Source organism: Pagrus pagrus (assembly GCF_965226575.1).
Source record: "Pagrus pagrus genome assembly, chromosome: 15".
In the NCBI taxonomy this organism is placed as follows: domain Eukaryota; kingdom Metazoa; phylum Chordata; class Actinopteri; order Spariformes; family Sparidae; genus Pagrus; species Pagrus pagrus.
The window spans coordinates 452,877-469,163 of NC_140199.1; the positions used below are offsets into that span (position 1 = coordinate 452,877).

Sequence of the window (16,287 nt, forward strand, 5' to 3'; positions counted from 1 at the left end):
CTGCACTCTGAGGAATAAGAAACTACACCGGACTTCTCATCAGCAGGAGGGGGAGTCCATAATGACTGAATTTTGTTTTAGAGTGAACTATTCCTTTAAAGTAGTTCTGAAGTACTGTAGTTGAGTACATTTACTTAGTTACATTCCATCACTGGAATCAACCAGAACTTTGACTTCTTAAGGTTCAGAACCAGACTGGACTAAAGTTATGATCTGAAGACTTTTACTTGTAATTGAGTATTTTACGTTGTAGTTTTGGTACTTTTACTGAAGTATCTGAGTACTTCTATTATTACTACTGCAAGCAGTGTATTAAATCAGAGCTCTTTGTTTCTGTGCTATCACTCACAGTATTTATAAGATGATTAATAACTTATAACATGTTGTACTTCATGACCTCATTCTGTAGTTTATTTGTATAGAAATTTGGCCCAAACTACCAAAATAAGAAGAATAAAGTGGAACTGTCCTTTAACCGGTCCCTCAGTCAGCTGGACTTCTTCAGACTTTAACTTTTTAAAGAGTTTGTATTAAATCACAGAGACATGCGTCGTTAAAACTGCAGGTTTTATTCAGTTTTATTCAAAGAAGTTCAGTCTGTCGTCACGTCGGAGGAGGAAGAAACTACAAATACACGAGAATAAACTCAAACAGAAGATCAGAGTGCAAAAAACATCCTGATGAGACTGAAACTACTTTTGGGACCTCAAAGTCTTCAGATGTGGATCTGATCGTCAGGCTGGTTTTCTTTATTATTATTATTATTATTATTATTATCTGTTAAATCCAGATAATCTGGACTGAAGCAACAAAGTGTGTTAGAAAACAGAAACTGGTGTGAAGCCAACAGGACGACTTTAACTGAGATGAATATGAAGTTAATTAAGAATCTAGACGAGATAAATGTGTTTTAAAGACAGCAGCCCCAAAATAATCATCAGTGAAGAAAACATCGTTTAAACTCAGATTACTGGAATAAAACACGTTGAAGCAGTTTAAACGGTTTAAACCAGTTTGAAACGACTCCGTAGCCACGTTAGCATTTCTGCAGCCTGTTAGCCATGTTAGCAAACCGAAGCTGTTAAAAGTGCATTATGTGAGAACATCTGTTTAAATTAACTACAGTTATTGACAGAATGTGAAGAAACAACTCTCTCGCTCTCACTTGATTCTTATTGAAACGCTTCAGATCAACAGATGAGTCGTTCAGTCATTAAAAAACATTTTAGCTTTGGAAACAACGAGTGCAGTGCTCATGGTGTAGGAATATAAGGATATCTTATAGTTAAATAGTTTTGTTCCTGACGCTCATCTGGTGTTGAACCACAGTTTGAGCAGCTAGCTGAGGTTTACAGTGAGAAATGGCAGCTAGTAGCAGAAACCAGGCTAACCCAGGCGACACACGGTTAGCTGTGGAGGTAGAGAGGAATCACCTGCGAGTCTCAAAACATCAACGAGGGAAACATGAACATCAGGATGGATGAAACCCTCCTTAACTTATTAATATATACTGACTGAGTGAGCTAGCTAGCACGCTAACATACAAGTGTTAGGCCAATCACTTAGTGAGCAATTCATTAACTTTAGCTAGCTGTGAAGCAACTTTCCTGTCTTTCTTTCCACCAGGTGAGACTGACTCCAGGGCTGAGCATCGTCTGAAATCTACTGGTACTCGTCCCGATCAGAACCTGGAGAACCTGAGATTCAGTCAGTGACCAACATGTTTCTGTTTCCTCACTCTCAAAAATGTAAACAGGTTTATTTCTTTACAGAAACATTTTTTAATGAGTAAAAGAAGCCAAAGATTTGTGGATGTGTGTTTGAATCAGGAGCTACCTGATCAATCAGACAGCTGCAACTATCAATCAATTAACCGCTCAGCTGATCAGCAGAGAGTGTTGATGACATAATAACTGTACGTATTCATCAATCAGTCCGATGATGATGGTGATGATGATGATGATGATGATGATGATGATGGTGATGATGATGGTGATGATGGTGATGATGATGATGATTATGGTGATGATGGTGATGGTGATGATGGTGATGATGATGGTGATGATGGTGATGATGATGATGATGATGGTGATGATGGTGATGATGATGGTGATGATGATGATGATGATGGTGATGATGGTGATGATGATGATGATGATGGTGATGATGATGATGATGATGGTGATGATGATGATGATGGTGATGATGATGATGATGATGATGGTGATGATGGTGATGATGATGATGATGGTGATGATGATGATGATGATGGTGATGATGGTGATCTCGTGTTCTGTCTGTTGTTGTAGATTAATTGTTTCTTTGTACGAATATAAATGTCGACCATGTTCAGAGTTTCAGCCTCTCACTGAATATTTGCTGCTCATAAACTAAATATAATGAGAATTTTAATTGTTTTCTGACATTTTAAAGAGACAAGTTGATTAATTGCTGATGTAATCAATGTGATGAGAGTTTGATGCTCAGCTCTGCTGTGAGATTAATGAAGAGTGTAAGACAGATCAGCTGACAGACACTGTGACGTTATTAATTGGTGTCATTCTGATTCTCCTTCTGCAGAACAAGTTCTCAGGTTCATCCTGAAGTGTCACTCTGACCGACCTCCACCCGACCTCCACCCGACCCAGTGATGGTGTTTAAACCTCCTCCTGCAGCATCACGACATCACCGCCCCGGTTCAGACTTCATTCTCATCTCACACAGAGAATCCGTCTGTACGTTCGTCCTCGCCTCGTTTAGACCTTGTGCAGGTCCAGCTTGGCGATGTACGGCGAGCGGAAGGAGCCCAGGTACAGGCTGCCGTCGTACTCGTGGACCTCGCTGACGTAGGCCGCCACCAGGCCGTTGGGGTCGTGGAAGCTCCGAGTGCAGACGCCGCCATCGTGGAGCTCCGCCACCAGGCTGTACCGAGGGACGAACTTCATGAGGACGTCCTGACTGAAGAGCTGGAGAGGACGGAAGAGCAGGAACGAGGTGAGAGGACGGAGGGAAGTGAAGACAGAACAAGGTGAGAGGACGGAGGGAAGTGAAGACAGAACGAGGGAGGGAAGGAAAAAGGCAGGAAAGAAGAAGTAAGATTAAAAGTGAATGGTCTGCATTTCTACAGCAGCTCAAAGCGCTTTTACAATACATGCCACATTCACCCATTCACCCATGCACACACACATTCATACACTGATGCCGGAGGCTGCCATGCAGGGCACCAACTGCTCATCAGGAGCAATTTGGGGTTCAGTATCTTGTTCAAAGAACCAGTGACCTTCCGATCACTAGACGCCCCGCTCTACCTCCTGAGCTACAGCCCTGATGAAGACTGATTAATAAAGTCTGAACTGTGAAAGAATGTGATGTAACTGCAATAATCCTGGAAACTTCCAGAACATTCTGAGTTCTGAGTCTGAGTGCAGACAGAAGTCCGTCTGGGTCAACAGAGCAGCCAATCAGAATACAGAGTCTGTCATCACCTCTACGTGGACGCAGCGCGGCTCCTCTGGACTGACTGACATCTAAACTTCCTCTACATCCTTGAAAACATGTCAACAGTTCCAGGAGCTCCAGGACCAGCAGGAGTCCTGGTCCTGGTCCCTGTGTGTCTGTGTTACCTTGAAGATGAGTTTCTTGATCCAGGGTCTCTGGGACAGGAAGTCCAGCATGGAGAAGCCGGGGTTGGGTCGCACCGCGGACATGGCCACCCAGTACCCTCCGCTGGAGCTGGGCCGGATGTTGTCGGGGAAACCGGGCAGGTTGTCCACGAACGTGTCCATCCCACCTTTGTTGAGACCGGCAACATGGACCCTGATCCAGAAACACGAGGACGGTTTAGAGACACTCAGAGACGGTTCTCAAATGTCTCCTCACAGAGGAAAGAAACGCAAAGTGTATTTATGGTGGAGTGATACATCTGTAAGGCCTAGAAGATCTCTGACAACACCAACACAATATTAATCATGTAAATCAGAATATTAACATGTTTATTAATGTTTGTCTGTGAACATGAAAGACTTGATGTTAAATCAATTAAAACATGTAAAAACATTAATAAACATCTGAAATGTCGTTTTATCAGCTGTAATAAACATTAATGACGTGTTTAATAACTGATCACAACATAAACATGTTAAAGTATAAAACGTATCAATGTTACAACATTTGTTATGAATAAAGTTGTATTTGTGTATTTTCAGAGTGAATTCAGCTGCAGAGTTTCATCACAGCAGGAAGGATGAAAATAAACCAACAGCTCCCACCAGAACCACTGACCCGACACACACACACACACACACACACACACACACCACACACACACACCACACACACACACACACACACACACACACACACACACACACACACACACACACACACACACACACACACACACACTCTTCACACGGTTAAAACGAGGCCAGCAGCTTGTTTCCATGGCAACAGGGAGAGCCATCGTGCTCCTCCATCACAGAGGTTATATAACCTTCATCACTCACACAGGAAGTCACATCTCTCACTTCATTACGTGGAGCTTTAAAATAACGTCTTAGTCTATTACAGTTTCTATCGTACATCAGTCTGTGGAGCAGCTTGTGTTATTATATTTCATTCATTTGATGTGTTCATGGTTTAACTCCTGATTTAATTTTATTTAATCACCTTGAGCAGAACTTCATGTTAGAACCTTTCATGTCGTGTGAGCAGAACTTTAAAGGTCCAGTGTGAAACAAGCAGCAGCCTCCAGCAGAACAGACGTGTCAGAGATGGATTATAAGATTCATACGTTTGTGTTAATTAAAGTGTTGCTGCTGTTTCCTGACAAACTCTGTGTATGGTGGGAAGTTTGAAACGATCTGATGATCAGATTATTTTATACCAGAAAAAACCAGCAGCGTGAATCTGTGAAGAAACAAGATGGAGACCAGAGTAAACATCAAATGTTTGTTTCTGCTGGACGGATCAGAGTCACGTTACAGATTACAGCTGACTATATATACACACACACACACACGCATATACATATACACACATACATACACATATATGTGTGTATATATATATATATATATATACATACACTGTGTTGTTACCTTAGCAACATTTATTTAGACCTGTTCCTCGTCTGCTGCAGTGAGACGACTCGTGGAGACATAACTGAGATATTATGAGCTGAGAGATGAAGACAGTCAAAGACTTCATGTGACAGATGAACTGAGGAGACGTCTGCTCATCGCTCAGTTGGTAAAATGACTTTCTTGTCCCTGAGGGGCCACTGTAGCTTCGGAGAGGGAGTGTTGTGATCTGGACGTCACCACTAGATGTCGCTAAATACTCCAAGTATTACACACTGGCGCTTTAAATCAGCTGTTTTTATTTGACTCTATTTATTTTATCTTAATGTTGCGCAGCACTTTATTTTACAGTATTTGAGTCTGTGAAGCTTCATGGTGGAGCCTCCAGCTCACAACAGAACCAGACTGTGTTCAACATGTTGATGTAAACAGAACTATAACGAGTGTTTTTAAAGAAACGTGCTTTCTGTTCTCTAGAGTCGCTCTGCGGTTCACACAGAGATGAAACGACTTCCTGAAGACGTCTGGACCTGCCGTGTTAAATTAACAGTCTAATAAAAACATTGTTTCCAGCTGGCAGTTCTGGAGGTCAAGGTGAGTGAGGTTACCTGCGGATCCGGGCCATTGTGGTCTCGGCCACCAGCACCGACTCCTCGTCGGGCAGCAGCTGTATCCCGTTTGGAAATCGCAGGTTCTCCATCACCACCGACAGCTCTCTGCTCTCTGTGTCGTACTCCAACACTCTGACAGGAAACACAGAGGTGAGCCACCACGAGGCTTTTATTGTGAAACATCGACAGGAAGTGTGGACTTTCAATAACAGAAGCTCGACACCAATCAAAACCAACAAAATAAGGCCTCATGGCAGCGTGTGACAAACAACATTAAATAAGATTTCCAGCAGGACGCTCTACAAAATAAAATAAAGTTAAATAGAGATCAAAATAAAAGCCTCTAATATAAACCTGATACAAATAAAGGCCCCGGACACTTTCTGATCTTTGGTGAATAACTGATTTTCGATCGTACCGTCCGTCGGCCGTCGCCTCCATGATGAGGTTCAGGTAGTTTTTGCGCTGCCACCTGCTGCTGGAGTCGGTGAAGTACACCTTCTTTCCGTCCTGAGTCACGGCCAGGTCGTTGATGAACGACAGCTTCCTGCCGGCAACGACCTGACCACCCGACACCAGCCTGGTGGCGTCACCTGCTCAGAAAACAGCAACACAACGCTTATTAATATGAATCAATGTAAATATGGTCGAAGTGACCAAACACTGAACGGACACCGCTGACTCACCTGTGGTGGGGTTGACCTCGAACACTCCCAGGTAAGCGTCGGCTACGAACAGAGTCCCGTTCGGTCCGACTCTGATCCCCAACGGCCTCCCACAGCTGGACTCGTCCTCTGTAGAACCTGCAGGACACACAGCCGTAAACACTGGATCAATTATCATGAAGTTTGGTTCAGACACTCAGGATGAGTCCTAATAACTTGATTTCATTCACGTCTCATCTTCAGGTTCAGTATCTGAGTAAAAGTACTTTGTTACATTCCATCACTGCTGTTACTCTCATCAGGCAGCGCTAACGTTAGCATGCTAATATGTGACCCACTCAGACTGAGCAGTAAAAGAGGTTCTATTGTTGATGTTTCTGATCGGACTGTAATAAAGATGTGTTAGCTTAGCTTAATGTGATGTTTCCTGCTAACAGATTTCTACACCAATGCAGAAACAATGAAACAAAGTCAGAGTCACATGTAGAAACAACAGTTCAGTTTAATGAACTTTAATAAGAATAATGATGCTGCACTCACTTCCTGTTTACATGGCTGATCGCTGTTGATTGGTCAGATGTTTCCTAGCAACAGATTTATGGCAATAAGTCTTTTTACTACCTGAGACATTTGTTCAGTTTTAATAAATCACTGGTTTGAAACTAGTTACTGAGTGTTTCCTGTTTGAGGCACCGCCACAATAAGATCATTTTAAGCCTCAGTGAGTCAGACTGACTGCTGGCTCACACCTGCCTGCAGTCAACAGTCTTTTCTTCAGTGTGTCCTCACAGCTCTCTGACTTCCTGTGTCACAATAAAAACCGACTCCTGCAGCTGAACTGTTTCCTCATTAAAGTTCCAGGTTCATTTTGTGTTTTCTCTTTTTATATAAATGTAAAGTGAGTTTTATAAACTTTATATAACAGATGAGAAGGAATTATTGATTTCAAGTAAAACTAACAAACTGGAGGAATGATTTGTGTTTGTGTCGACACTGTGTGTCTGCTGGAGGTCTGGTGTGTGTTGAGTGTTGAAACAGAGTCAGAACAGATTTCAACACGTCGCTGCTTCAAACTGTTTCAACTCGCTGGTGGAGAAACTGACTGAACATTAACAGTCCAGAATGAAGCAACCAGAGAGGAAACATGTTGATGTGAGCAGGTCGAAGGTCGGAGCGCTCGTCAAACACACAAAATAAAATATTAACTAATTCAAAAGTATAATTAAACTAAATGAAGGAAGATCAACTTCAAACTAAACTGAGGAAAACTGAACCAACTGAGTTAAATCAGTTCAAATCTGAACCCAGCTAGATTTAACCAACTTTAACTAATCTGAACTAAAACTAAGAACCTTGAATCAGACTGAACCTTGAATCAAACTTAGCCTTGAATCAAACTGAACCTCGAATCAAACTTAGCCTTGAATCAAACTGAACCTCGAATCAAACTGAACCTTAAATAAAGTGAGCCTCGAATCAAACTGATCCTTGAATCATACTGAACCTTGAATCAAACTGAGCCTTGAATCAAACTGAACCTTGAATCAAACTTAGCCTTGAATCAAACTGAATCTTAAATAAAGTGAGCCTCGAATCAAACTGATCCTTGAATCATACTGAACCTTGAATCAAACTGAGCCTCGAATCAAACTGATCCTTGAATCATACTGAACCTTGAATCAAACTGAGCCTTGAATCATACTGAACCTTGAATCAAACTGAACCTCAGGTTTTCTCACCACACGGCAGTTTTCCGAGTCTCGTCACCGTGTGAATCCTTCGACCGACCAGCTTCACGATCTTCCCGTCAGCTGTTCCAGAATACAAAACATCTGCAGACAGAAGAGACAAACATCTGTCAGCTCTCAGCTCCTCTTCGTGGTCTTCATCATCGTCAGGCTGTAAACACAAACTGCTGGTGGACGTCAGACTGAATCAGGCTGTTTGTGTGAAAAAAGGTTTTATTGTGACTTTTAGAAATGTGAGTCTGGAAACTTTGAGCTCGACATGAACTCAGGTCACTGTGACTGCAGCAGGACGGGGACCTCTGACCTCTGACCTTTGGTTCAGTGGCTACAGCTGGAAAATAAAATGAGGAAATCTGATGAAACTAAAACCTCGTTCCAACAGGGTCAGAGAGTCGCTGTGTCTCTTCACTTCTCACCTGAACTAAACTGATCGAAACAATGAAACTGAATTAAACTAAACTGACCTCCGATGTTGGCGATGGACTCCGGTCCAACGATCTGGTCTTCAAACAGTCTCTGAGCCTCTCGGAGCTTCAGGTTCGGCTCCCAGCAGCCCCTCATCACCGGAGGCTCCTTCAGACTGCAGGACACAAAACAACCAGCAGGGGGCAGGAAATTATAAAGAATAATAATCTTTAGTTAATTTAATGAGTTTCAATGTTCCTGTCAGTGATGACGAAAAATATCAAGATATCAACAATCCAGTTTTCTCAAACTTAAACACAATATTATGAAAATAAAGTTGAAAATGTACGTCTGAATAATAAATAATATATAATACAGAAAATAATACTTTTTATTTTAATCAACATATTCGAACCCAATCATGGAAATATTACAACCTTTTTTCTAGAAAACATTAAGTGAATGACTTCATTCTCAAACTATCAGAACTTTTCTTACTCCACATTTTTTCTAGAAGTAAATAAAATATTGTGACTTTCTCAATATTTCTTTTTTAAAAGCAACATTATTCTTAAAATTTCTATATTGGGAGAACAAAGCGTAAATTGAAGGCAAGATTGGCTGAGCATAAGTACGCAATAAGAACTGGCAATCCCCAATATCCCATGGCTGCTCATAAAGACGCAAATCATGGCAGTTGTAATTCTTTAAAGATATCAGGTGTAGAGCACAGAAAACTCACTCAGGGGTGGAGACAGGCTCAAAACACTCCTACAAAGAGAGTCATTTTGGATTTATACACTGAAAGCTACACATTACCCAGGTTTGAATGGTGAACTGGATCTCTCCCTTTCTGTAATTGTTCTCTTTTAGGACTGATAGTTCTGTTGTCTCTGGGTCCTTAGAGAGAGAAATAAGTCATTTCTCAGTCCTCTACCAAACTTAATATTTACCTATTTAACAATGAGCAGAGCTGACTGACAAACACTTTGCCCTGACGAAGGCCTTTTAGGCTGAAACGCGTTGGCATGTTTTTTATTAGATTAGCCATGTACCAATAAACGTTTTAATCATCACCCTCTTGAGTGCCTCAGATCTTTCCTCATGAGTTCTACTTGGATCCTAAACTGAAGAGCACCAGAGGGACACCTTTTCACACCCGAGCAGCACTCCATGCATTTTGTTTATTATTCTTAAAATATTTAAACTTCACTCTCAGAATACTTTCTCTTCTTTGACTCTTACTTTTTTCTAGAACGTTTTACAGAAAAAAGAAACTTTTTCTTGACATATTGTCAAAGATACTTTTGAATTATCTGATTTTTTTTTCAACAGTGGCTCGAAAATAAATGTCTGTTGTAATATTTCCTGAGTCTGAAGTCTTTTATAAAACAAAAGAAAACATCAGCTGGACTCAAATCAACTGTTTTCTGTCTTATTTCTACATGATTCCTGAAACAAACTGATTCGTGTTTGAAAAATCAGTTTTTTATCTTCTGATGGAGAGTCGCGCTTTTCTTTTAATATTGTTTCAAGATTAAAATAGTTTCACTGTAAAATAATTGAGTGAAACGTTTCATATCTCAGTTTGTGCGTCAGGATATTAAAGTGAGAAATAAATCTGCAGCAAACGTTTCTCTTCATGACTTATTAACCAGCAGAAGCTGCAGAGTCAGCAGATATTCACGTCTGCAGCAAACAGTTCAAATATTCAGCAGCTGCAGCGTCACAGAGTTCAGTCCTCCTGCAGACCGACACACGGAGGAGCCACAAACAATTCATCAATCAACAGATCCACAGATTCTGGTGAAGAGATCTGAAGAAAGGTCCAGTTTACACGACACAAAGTTCTGCCCGGACCGTTTCCATTAAAACTCTGCAGGAGGAAGCTGATGAAATATAACAGGGCACATTCAAAACCACTGAACTGAACCAGGAGCTGAAAATCTATCAATCAATTTTAGATCTGATGGAGACAGTCCCACATGGTAACTAACATCGTGTCTGCTGCACCTGCCCTGCAGTGCACAGGTGAACTGAGCAGGCTCACCTGAACACCTCGGGGTGGATGGGAGACTCCAGGATGAGGATGATGACGAGGAGAGGAAGAAGCAGGAAGCCGCCCAGAGAGAGCAGCGTCACCTGGAAAACCTTCCCGCTGTAGGTGCTGAGACAGGAAACGATGACAGGAGCTTTAGAGTGCACAGCATTGATTTCTGTCAATCAAACAACACCAGAGGAGCAAGCAGCGAGGCATCATGGGAGTTGTTGTTCACAGAAAGTAAAGTGTTCTTCATGTTACGTTCAGGCTCGTTCTCAGACTTCAAACTGAAACATGCGAGATAAAGTAAGAAAACGACAACTTATAAATATTTTAACAAATATCTTTCATTTTAACTTTATATTATATTGATTAGTGAGTTCTGTCCTTTATGTTCTCTGAGGTTCCTCAGGGATCGATTCTCAGTCCTCTTCTCTTGCTAATGCTAGCCGCGGCTATCTCCTAAGCTAGCTCTGACTTGATATACAGTGCAGAAGCCCCGCCCCCTCCAGTGGACCTCATGGACCTTATTGATCAAACCTTTGTGACAGATAATGTATTGATCCTGTTTGAACTGTCATCAGTCATGACTTTATGACTTTATGATCTGGAAAATTATCTTTTAAACTGACAAACATCATATGTGTGATTCAACCGGAAGGGGCGTGGCTTCGGCATTAGCCTTAGCTGTCTTGTTAGCTAACAAAGCTAACAGTGCTGAAATAACACGTTTCTATAGCGTCATATCTTAATGTCAACAAATGTTCTAAATGTAAACAAATGTTCAAAGTAATTAATCTATTCTGACGTCATATGTAAAGATAAATAAAATTAAAAGTTGAATAAACTTTAAACCCTGAACGCGTCATCAGAGGATTATGATCAGTTCTGTATTGATTATCAGTTAATCAGATTACTCTCAGCCGCTGTGATCAATAACCTGATCACTCTTCCTGCTCCTGATCGGTTTGAATTCAGTTTCCGGTTTGAAGGACGACGATTGAATGATGATCACTTCCTGTTATCAATAATCGATCAGCTGCTGCCTCTGAGCTCCACGAGGCTCAGACGGTAACGGCGACGTTACATCACGGGTAGCGTTACTTCAGGTGGTTCTGGTTGTGTCCACCCGGGACCAGGGTCAGAAAGCGTCCCGGTTCCGTGCCTTACCCGGATCCCTTGTAGCGGTGCTCCGGCAGCTCGTCGGTGATGACCTGCGGTCTGTTCAGCCGCCGGAACCGGAGCCCCTCCGTCTCATTCATGCTGGACTCGGTCCGTTGACCCGGCTCTGCTCGGCTCTGCTCGGCTGTTGGTCTGGAGCTGGAACGGAACGCTGCGCTGAGGTTTAACCCGGGTACAGAGGGAGTAAACCCGGAGAGAAGCGCCGACACATCCCACCGAACCTGTTTACAACGACGACTGGCAGCTTCCGGTCTGACACTTCAAAATAAAAGTGTCAAGAAACGCCTCATTTTAAAAATGATTATTTATTAAAATAAAATGTAAAAAGGAAAAAACTAATTAAAAAACCAAAGAGAAAAATATATTTTTTAAAATATGATATACGACGTAAAAGGAAATAATGAATTAAAAAAGAAAAACGTTGAATATAAAATAAAGTAAAAAATAACAGGACCATGAACATTAAGTGTCTCCTCATGTTTAGACTGTTGTCTGTTGTGAGACTCTGAACCTTCTGTTTACTGAATGTGTTTATTTATTTATGATATTCACACAAAATTACAAATGAGTGGAGATTATTATTCTTTAATGTCAGTTTCATTCTGACTGAACAAACACTTCTTTCCAAAGATTTTCAGGATGAGAATGACGTACCAGCACAGCAAAATAAAACCCTGGCTGTAATATATAATATATAATATATAAATAAATACATCTGGCACTTATCACAAACAAAATGTCCGCCTCGTGCAGCAAAATGTATTTCTATGTTGTTAAATCAGTGAGTATTACAGTGGAGAGCTGGTCTGAAGCACCAGGGTCCACTGACAAAATGTTCATTTTTAGTTTTTTTAAATTGAAGCATTTGAAGACACACTTCTGGATTTATTATGTCCTCTCTAATCACAAAATGTCCTCCAGATTTGTTGAGAACTGCAGCAACAGACAGTATAATATACTAAATATTCTTGGACACTTGAACAAAAATAACGAGGAGTTTTAACCACATCATAAACTGCATCTGAAGAGTCACTAAAACCTACAACCAAGTTTAAATATGAACGATTTTTATTATAAATTCAAGTACTTTCAGAGACTCTCCTGATGTTACATTCTCCAAAACTTCATCCAGTTGTTGTCAGAATACTGCGACCGTCCAGACAGTTTGTTGCTCCACAGTTTCCTGACACATTCTCCTGTCTCTCATCTCGTCCGTCTGTCTCTCGTCTCGTCTGTCAGGTGGAGACACACTTGTGCTCTCTGAGGCTCCTCCTGGAGGTGAAGCTCCGGCTGCAGGAGGAGCAGCTGAACGGTTTCTGTCCCGTGTGAACCAGCTGGTGAGTCTTCAGGTTGTTCTTCTGACTGAATCTCTTCCCACAGACGCTGCACTCAAATGGTTTCTCTCCGCTGTGGACGCGTTTGTGCCTGACGAGGTTCTGCGACACGCTGAAGTTCTTCCCACAGACCTCGCAGACGTACGGTTTCTCTCCGCTGTGCGTGCGCTCATGCAGCTTCATGCTCGCCTGCGTGGAGAAGGTTTTCTGACACTGAGCGCAGCTGAACAGTTTCCCCTCCGAGTGGCTGCGTCGGTGCATCTTCAGGTAGCTCAGTGAGCTGTAGCCACGCCCACACACGTCACAGGAGAACGCCTTGCTGCCGCCGTGCAACTGCAGGTGAGTCTTCAGGACCTGAGCGCTGCTGAAGCTTCTCCCACACTCGTCACAGGTGTGAGCTTTCTGTCCTGTGTGTGTCAGCTGGTGGCGCTTCAGGGACGTGGAGGAGGAGAAGTGTTTTCCACAGTCGCTGCAGCTGAATGGTTTGACGCCAGCGTGGCTGCGCTCGTGCACCAGCAGCGCGCTGCGCTGTCTGAAGCCCTTCCCACAGGCGTTGCAGATAAACGCCCACTCACCGCTGTGCGCGGCACGGTGCACCTTCAGGTGTGCTGCCTGTGTGAAGCTGCTGCCGCACACGTCGCAGCTGAAAGCCCGGCGGCCCGAGTGGACGAGCTGGTGGCGACGCAGGTTGGCGGCCACGCTGAAGCTCTTCCCACAGGTGTCGCAGCTGAAGGCCTTCTCTCCGGTGTGGACGCGACGGTGGACCGACAGGCTGCTCCTGCTGGAGAAACTGTTCCCGCACTGCTCGCAGGTGTGTGGCCGCTCACCTGTGTGCGTCCTCAGGTGAGCTGTGAGGCCGCTCTGCTGGCTGAATGTCTTGCGGCAGACGCTGCAGGTGAACGGCCTCAGTCCTCTGTGGACGGTCAGCTGGTGGACGTGGACGCTGCGGCGCGTGGTGAAGCCTTTCTCACAGGTGGGACATTTGAAGGGTTTGTCCTTCAGGTGGACTCTCTGGTGAGCCGACAGGTAGCTGTGTTTGGAGAACTCCTTCTTGCACTCTGCACACCTGAATCTGTCATCTGTCTTCTGACAGGTCAGTCGGTGCCTGTGGAGGCAGCACCTCGCCGCCAGCATCTTGCCGCAGGCCGGACAGGTGAGCGGCCGGCTGCGGTGCTGCCAGCTGGACGTCTGATGTGTCCTGAGGTGGCTGCGGGTGCCAAACACCTTCCCGCAGTGAGAACACCTGTGGGGCCGCTGCTTGTTGTGCACAGTGAGCTGATGGACTCTGACGCTGCTGCGGGCGGAGAAAGCTCTGCCACAGGTGGGGCAGGTGAAGGGCTGCTCTCTGCTGTGGACCCGCAGGTGAGCGCTCAGGTTGGTCAGTCTGGAGAAGCTGCTGCTGCAGACGCTACAGCTGAAGCTCCGTCTGCTGCCCGCTGCAGGAGTCTGCTTCGATTGGCTGGTTTCAACTGCAGGAGCGTCTGATTGGTGGTTCATCTCCACCTGAGCGTCTCCTTCAGCTGCAGGGGGGGCGGAGTCCTGCTGAGGCTCCTCTGCAGACAGAGAGGTCATCACCTGCTGCTGGTTCTCCTCCAGCAGCCTCCTCAGCTCCTGCAGCAGAGCCTCACACAGTCTCCTCATCACAGCCAGCAGCTCCTCCTGCACGCGCACACACACACACACGCACACACACACACACACACACACACACACGCACATGCACACACGCACACTGAATCAAAAAGCACCTCTAAAAAAAAATAGGATATAAAGATATAAAGACAAGCAGAGCAGAGAAAACGACCCAAAATATAAAAACTACAAAATACACAAAAAGGCAAATGAAACTTGGTGTCAGAGGTCAAAGGTCACAGCAGCTTGTTGAGCAGCCTGAATGTGAAGTGACGCTTCAGTTACTTCAGGCTCACATTTCTCAGCTTCTCCAGATTAAGATTTAAAAATAAAGTCAACTTGTTAAACATTAAAAACTTCACTTAATATTTCAAATAAAAACACTGATTTATTCAACATTCAATTTTCAAGCTTGTTTGAAGCTACAAACCTCAAGTTACATCTGAAGAAATGAAATAAATATAATATTTATATATAATAAATATTTCTCTCTGACACAAAGTTAAATAATCTCATGAACAGTTTCATGTGTTTACAATGTGTTGATTCAGTGGCTGAATGAACTCTGTATGTAGGTGTGTGAGAGTCTGTGTGAGTCTGTGTGAGTGTGTGTGAGTGTGATGCTGTGTGAGTGTGTGAGTCTGTGTGAGTGTGATGCTGTGTGAGTGTGTGAGTCTGTGTGAGTGTGAGTCTGTGTGAGTGTGATGCTGTGTGAGTGTGTGAGTCTGTGAGTGTGAGTCTGTGAGTCTGTGTGAGTCTGTGAGTGTGAGTCTGTGAGTGTGAGTGTCTGTGTGATGCTGTGTGAGTCTGTGTGAGTCTGAGTGTGTGAGTCTGTGTGATGCTGTGTGAGTCTGTGAGTGTGAGTCTGTGAGTGTGAGTGTGTGAGTCTGTGTGATGCTGTGTGAGTCTGTGAGTGTGAGTCTGTGTGATGCTGTGTGAGTCTGTGTGATGCTGTGTGAGTCTGAGTGTGTGAGTCTGTGAGTCTGTGTGATGCTGTGTGAGTCTGTGAGTGTGAGTCTGTGAGTCTGTGTGATGCTGTGTGAGTCTGTGTGAGTCTGAGTGTGTGAGTCTGTGAGTCTGTGTGATGCTGTGTGAGTCTGTGAGTGTGAGAGTCTGTGTGATGCTGTGTGAGTCTGTGTGAGTCTGAGTGTGTGAGTCTGTGTGAGTCTGTGTGAGTCTGAGTGTGTGAGTCTGACCTCAGTCTCTGATCTCTCATCTTGTCTCTCTTTGAGTCTCTGACAGATTTCAGCCACCGCCGTCAACATGAACTCTTCCAAGATGGCGGACACGAGCTGCTCCACACTCGACGACATTTTAATTAAACATGAAATAAAGTTTAACAAGAAATTAAAACTAAAGCCTGAACACATGAGAGGAGCTGTGTTGTTATTGTCACTGAGCCGCCATTACTGAGGAGTTTACGACACTTCCTGTTCACTGACGGGCGGTTTTACGACAGGACGAGTGCGGGGACGTGGCCCCCTGCTGGCCGGAGGTCACAACAACATACAGCTGACATGGTGAAAATGAATTAAACAATAAAACGCTTTTACTAATCATTTGAATAAGTTATTTTCCACTAAATTAT

At 43.6% G+C, this 16,287-nt stretch overlaps 2 protein-coding genes across 2 annotated transcripts; both read right to left on the reverse strand.

The window, feature by feature from the left end:
• Window positions 1-549: 549 nt before the first annotated feature.
• On the reverse strand, window positions 550-11,965 carry apmap (adipocyte plasma membrane associated protein). The gene is made up of 9 exons (XM_084376334.1): window positions 11,722-11,965; window positions 10,561-10,677; window positions 8,570-8,685; window positions 8,097-8,189; window positions 6,379-6,495; window positions 6,111-6,285; window positions 5,690-5,824; window positions 3,624-3,816; window positions 550-2,966 (listed from the first exon to the last, which is right to left on the reverse strand). The coding sequence occupies exons 1-9, from the start codon at window positions 11,811-11,813 to the stop codon at window positions 2,757-2,759; spliced, it is 1,248 nt and encodes a 415-aa protein (XP_084232460.1). The 5' UTR covers window positions 11,814-11,965; the 3' UTR covers window positions 550-2,756.
• A 174-nt stretch (window positions 11,966-12,139) lies between these two features.
• On the reverse strand, window positions 12,140-16,103 carry LOC311271000 (uncharacterized protein). The gene is made up of 2 exons (XM_084376322.1): window positions 15,896-16,103; window positions 12,140-14,726 (listed from the first exon to the last, which is right to left on the reverse strand). The coding sequence occupies exons 1-2, from the start codon at window positions 16,067-16,069 to the stop codon at window positions 12,969-12,971; spliced, it is 1,932 nt and encodes a 643-aa protein (XP_084232448.1). The 5' UTR covers window positions 16,070-16,103; the 3' UTR covers window positions 12,140-12,968.
• Between the last annotated feature and the right edge of the window lie 184 nt (window positions 16,104-16,287).